The sequence below is a fragment of the Rattus norvegicus genome, chromosome 10, assembly GCF_036323735.1.
Source record: "Rattus norvegicus strain BN/NHsdMcwi chromosome 10, GRCr8, whole genome shotgun sequence".
In the NCBI taxonomy this organism is placed as follows: Eukaryota; Metazoa; Chordata; class Mammalia; order Rodentia; family Muridae; genus Rattus; species Rattus norvegicus.
Window position 1 is genome coordinate 17600342 of NC_086028.1, and position 6000 is coordinate 17606341.

At 43.8% G+C, this 6000-nt stretch overlaps 1 protein-coding gene across 8 annotated transcripts in view; it reads left to right on the forward strand.

Annotated features, from left to right (window-relative positions):
* Ubtd2 (ubiquitin domain containing 2) overlaps nt 1-4207 on the forward strand; it is a 62541-nt gene extending 58334 nt beyond the window's left edge. For 7 of the 8 annotated variants that reach the window (XM_039087133.2, XM_039087132.2, NM_001398573.1 and 4 more), the window contains one exon: nt 1682-4207. In XM_039087133.2, the coding sequence (XP_038943061.1) occupies nt 1682-2079 (398 nt within the window). In that variant the 3' untranslated portion in view covers nt 2080-4207. Of the gene's footprint in view, nt 1-1502; nt 1662-1681 lie in introns of those variants that run through there. The other variant, XM_039087138.2, reaches the window with a different exon arrangement.
* Nucleotides 4208-6000: the final 1793 nt, after the last annotated feature.

The window sequence follows — 6000 nt, forward strand, 5'->3', positions numbered from 1 at the left end:
AAATCTACAAACAAGAAAAAAACCTTCCTTGGATTTTGCTTCGAATGATTAGAGAATAAAGTGTAGATTAAGGGAAGCTGACTGACATCCCACCATCTTCTCAGTGCGCAGACCATGTGCCTCAGTTTAGTTCTCTGGTTTAACAGTTTTGTGGGTCTTACACGTTTGTTAGGTTTGTATCGTCATGTCCCATTTTGGTGTGCTCATGTCCGTGTTCTTGTAGTTTCAGATGCCACTGTCTGCTGCTGCATGTGGAGCAGCCAGTTTTATAGACTACCTCATTGAATCTGAGATAATTTTGTTGACTCTTCAGACCTTTTCTGCATAGACCCCGCTGGGAACCCTTTCACAGGGGACACATATCAAATATCCTGCATATCAGATCCATTACAATTTATAACAGTAGCAAAGTATGAAGTAGCAACAAAAATTATTTTATCACTAGTGGTCACCACAACATGGGAAACTGGATTGAAGGGTCGCAGCATTAGGAAGGTTGAGAACCACTGGCCTAGACAGCTACAAGGCAAGACACTGCTGTTCTTCCCTTCCTAATCTGTAGATGTTTTTTTCCTTCACTAGCATAGTTCCTAATCTTCATGGGAAATTTGAAATTTATTACCTTTAAGTTTAGTGTTACAGCATTTTTTTTAACTTTTTTTTTTTTTTTAAGATTTATTTTATGTCAGCACACTGTAGCTGTCTTCAGGCACACCAGGAGAGGGCATCAGATCCCATTACAGATGGTTGTGAGCCACCATGTGGTTGCTGGGATTTGAACTCAGGACCTCTGGAAGAGCAGTCAGTGCTCTTAACCGCTGAGCCATCTCTTCAGTCCCCTAAAACTAATCTTTATGAAGCTAAGTAGTAGTATTACTGAGAGTTTTTATCAGGAAGAAGTACTAGATTTTGCCAAGTAGTTTTTTTTTTCTCATCTTCTATAATTATATGACTTCTTTTGTTTAACCTAATGCTGTGAATTAGCAAATATCTGAAGGTTAAAACAATCTTTAATACTGAGAATAAATTCTGACTTGGGAGTGGTATATAATGTTTTTCTTTAGTGTTGTATTTGGTTTACCTCATATTTTGTTGAGGATATTTCAGTCTTTTCTTGAGCTATTAGCCCGCAGAGGTGTTTTGTTTGCATGTTTTGTTCTTTTAGCTAAGGTAATACTTGCTTCTTAAAATGCACCAGGAAGTTTCTCTTGTGTCTTGTGAAAATAGGTTGTTATATTTACTTTAGTGTTCAACAGAATTCACAGTTTAACCCATCTGGAGTTGGTGCTTTCTGTTTTAAAAAGTTATTAGTTATTGATTCAGTTTCTGTAGATAAGGCCTATTCAGATCACCTCTATATCGGTAAGCTTGTGGGCATGGGGGTATGCACAGTTCTTTTATGATGTGTTGATACATGTGTAGCTGCGCCTGATGCACAGTCCTCGTGTGGTGTCTTTTGCTCTCACTGCTAGACGCTCACGGAGTTTTCCTCTGTTTGCCAGGAGAAGGTGGGGGTCCACATTGGTACCGCGAGGCCCCACCTCGGCAGAGTCCTCCGAGAGCTTTTCTCTTGGATTTCCCTCTGATCCCCTAGCAGCACAGCCGTCAGTTTATGATGAGAGCGCTGAGGACGGTGGCACCGATGGAGCTCACTCACTGAAACTGCCTCTGTCCCCTGCAGGTGCGCTGACAGAGTGCTACGATGAGCTGGGGAACCGGTACCAGCTGCCAGTCTATTGCCTGGCCCCGCCCATCAACATGATAGAGGAGAAGAGTGACATAGAGACTCTGGACATCCCCGAGCCGCCTCCCAGCTCTGGGCACGAATCTCAGCTCCGTCTGCGGCTCTCCACGGGCAAAGACCTCAAGCTCGTGGTCCGCAGCACAGACACCGTGTTCCACATGAAGAGGCGCTTACACGCCACGGAGGGTGTGGAGCCAGGCAGCCAGCGGTGGTTCTTCTCCGGCAGGCCTCTCACTGATAAGATGAAGCTGGAGGAGCTGAAGATCCCCAAGGACTATGTGGTGCAGGTTATAGTGAGCCAGCCTGTGCAAAACCCAGCCCCAGTGGAGAACTGAGCTGGCCTGCCTTCCTCCGCGGTCCCTTGGCTCCGCTCTATTGTTACCATTTCCTGCTCGAAGGCGTGAAATTTATTTTCACTGCTCTGGATTCCCTATGAGTGGATTTAGTTCTGAGGAATTACCAGTGAAAACTTCCATCTGTGATGGAGACCAACAAAAATAATAAAACACAGAGCCAGCCTCTGGTACTCTTATAATTACAATTTCTAATTTGAAAGACAGTTAAGAAGTAGATAACCATTTATTTTAAAAACATGTATCAACTCTGTAATGGCTGTATTTAAATGATTTCGAATGTAAACAGACACTAAACCCATCAAAAACAGCACCAAGCACCTTTTGGACACAGAATTTTTTACGACATATGTCAAATTATTTTTTCCAGAACCATCAGTAACAGTTATAAAACTTAAGTTTTTTTTTAAGTGGAACCTAAAAGCATAGGGTTTTGCTTCTCTTCTGGGTACGTATTCCTACTCCACCAGGAAGCAGTTGTCAGTATGGCTTCCCCGCTGCCTGCCCACCAGGGTCGGCTCCTTATTCACAGCCACTCAATCCTGTGACCATCACACTGGCAGAGGCACCCAATGGAGCACTGGGCAGTCATTTAGTAGGTAGTTGGAGCTCTCGCTCTCAGTTGAGAGCTCTCTAGTCTTGATGCATAGGAATTTTAAAATGTCTGTGGTACTACCCAGGCTTGACAACTAGCTACTACGTAATGCCTTTGCTGATCTGCCACTCTTCGTGACCATTTTTGTAGCTGCCTGGCCCTGCCTATATATTTCTGGGCCAGACAAGACAGAAATGGAGTATAGCTACTTCCAGTCCAGAATAAAAAGCAGTCCTCTCCTTCCTACCTGCAGGGAATGTGAGTAAAACCCTCTCTGCCTGTTCCTGGGAAAACTGTGCCTATTCTCAGCCTTGGAGAAAACTCCAGTTCAGATTTTTCAAGTGTGACAGTTAACCGGTGTCATTTAATCAGTGTTGGTGGGAACATATGTTAGCACCTGGCCCTAGACTGGAGTGTTTTCATTTCACTCTGATTCCAGTCACATCACACCTTCCCAACAAAGGTAAATTAACCGCCATCTGCACACCAGGCTAAGGGAGCAGAGGGAATCAGGCTGACCTCCTCTGGAGCCTCTGAAAGCTTGTTCTTGCCAGGCATGGTGGTGCCTGCCTTTAATCCTGGGCCTTGGGAGGCAGAAAGAGGCAGCTCTTAGAATGTGAGACCAGCCCAGAGTACATAGCTAGTTCTAGACCAGCCAGAACTACATAGTAAGGCAATGTCTCCAAAAAAAGTTGGTTCCCTGAGAAGGGGGCTACCGTGTGAGCACACTGTCTCTGAGAGTTTGTAAGATGTAAGCAGGAAATGAAGGCAGGTTCTGTGCTCTTCTCAGTCAGGAAATACCAAACCTCCAGTGTGTATTTAGATGTCAAACGCCACAAATAAGTTCTAAGTAGTTTAAAATGTAATTTTTGAGTGGTATTAAATTTCCTATAGCCTGTTTAAATCTATAATTTAACTTACCTTTCTGAGAACTCTAACCATTTCCATTTCCCTAATTCTGTTCATCATTTAAAGTTGTGACTGTACCTAATTTAGATCTGATGGGACCTTGGTCTAAATTCAGAAGTGCACAGCTTTAGCAGCCAAGGAGGGCGCTCACTTTCCACGTGGAGGCTCTAAGGTCCTCCAGGGCATCCCCCACCATCAGCAGGTCGGTTCATTTGTCACACTGAATAACAGTATCTCAGATTCCATCAGTTGGTAAAGTGTTTAAAAAACCTATTATTTTTCTAAAGGAAATTTGATGGTGTCATGAATAACCTGATTGTTTTAAAAGGTCTTGTTTGTTTCCTGAGAGTTTGTCCTAAAAGGTTTTTGTTTTTTGGGTTTTTTTTTTTTTTAATTTTAAAGGAACATATACTTTGAATAACGATCCTCCAGGCGTGGTGAGAAAAACCTAGGTGCTGGAAATTGTCAATAGGTTAATAACCTAGGTGAGAAAAAACATGGTGCTGGTAATCGTCAATAGGTCGATGTAAGACTGGATCAATACTTGATGTGTATCATTATAGTATGTAGGGGTTTTGTGCTTTTTTAAAAAAAAATTCAACTTTTCTCTTTGTCTTTGCCTTTGTTCCTCTATTCTGGTAGTCTCCCACATCCTAGAGGGAATTGACGGGTGTTTTCTCTAAAACCGGTAGTGAAATCAGGACCACCAAACTTAAGCTCTGCTCCACCACATGCTGCAGGGCACTTAGAGGTGTGTCTCACCAGCACTGCTGCCTTGATCTAAAGTAAAATGTGTTCACCAGGATGGGGAAGATGCCTCAGTCACTACTGCCAAGGAGGCACTTGCGGAGTTCAACACTCAGCCAGTTGGGCCAAACTGAGGAGCTCCAGTTTCAATGAGACCTCTGCCTTGAGAGGACTAGACACCCAGTGCCACCCCTGGCCTCTGCATTCACATAGCCAAACAATGGTGGACGGGGGTATGTTTTACTTTGTGTGTGTTGTGCAAATTTTTCAAGTTTTTCATGGTCTTTTAAATCTCACCAGGTGTGTTTGTGCTCACCTCTAATCGTAGCTTTTGGGTGGTAGAAACAAACCGAGTTGGAGGACAGCTCAGTCTACAGGAAGAGTTCCCAGCCAGCCAGGGCCTAAGGAGTTCCTCTCTAACAACAAAAATCTGTTGGACTCTTTATGGCCTTTGGGTTTCTTAAAGGGCCTTCCCATTCCAAAGGATACCAGCCTCATTTAATTTTCTTTCACTACTTCATTCATTGTTATCTGGAGCTTATGTATGTGTGGAAAGGTTAGAATAGACTGTGGCCCCTTTTCTTGAAGCTACTTGATAATTTTCCTCCATCTTTTCCATGGTTAGGGAAAGGTAGCCTTCTTAGCAATTGGGCATCACTCAGCTGGTCTGATCCTGTGTATTTTTCTTAGACAGGGAATTCAGTTCATAGCCTCTTTGGAAATGGCTAGTATCCTATGACTGCCATTGGGGTCTCTTGTGATAAGACTGTCATCTCTAGTTCTGTAGGAAGAGCCTGGGCGACTTGTCAGAGGTTTGACACAGTTGATTTGGCCTTGCTTAGTCTGAAGTCTGAGGCCCAGAATGGGGAGAACCCATGAGAACCAAGCACTAGGGGAAGAAGTGACTGCTTTGCTTAGCTAATGCCCCGTCAAAGTTCCTTCTAGCAGACAGTGTATGGAAGAATCTGCCGATCAACCTGGGCTGGAACCTTTACCAGGCCAGAGTCACTCATAGTCTCCACTTGCCCCTCCCCATAGCCTGTGTTCTAGAAGACTCATGTGACTAGGAACTTGTTTGCAGTATGATACAGTAGGAAAACTGCAGACTCGGACTGGAGAGATGGCTCAGAGGTTAAGAGCACTGACTGCTCTTCCAGAGGTCCTGAGTTCAAATCCCAGCAACCACATGGTGGCTCACAACCATCTGCAATGAGATCTGATGCCCTCTTCTGGTGTGTCTGAAGACAGCTACACTATACTTATATATACTAAATAAATAAGTAAATCCTGATAAACACAGGATGGAGCCCAGGACCTCACACATGTCAGACTTACTGCTGAACTACACTCCGGACCCTATGTACTCGTTTTAAAAATTTTTTTAAGTCACTAGGATAAAAAAAACTGGAGCTGGAGAGATGGCTCAGTTAAAAGCTTGTTCTTGGGGCTGGAGAGATGGCTTAGCAGTGAAGAGCACTGACTGCTCTCCCAGAGGTCCTGAGTTCAATTCCCAGCAACCACATGGTGGCTCACAACCATCTGTAATGGGTCCAATACCCTCTTCTGGTGTGTCTGAAGAGAGCTACAGGGTACTCATACACATAAAATAAATAAATCTTTAAAACAAAAAACAACAACAACAACAACAACAA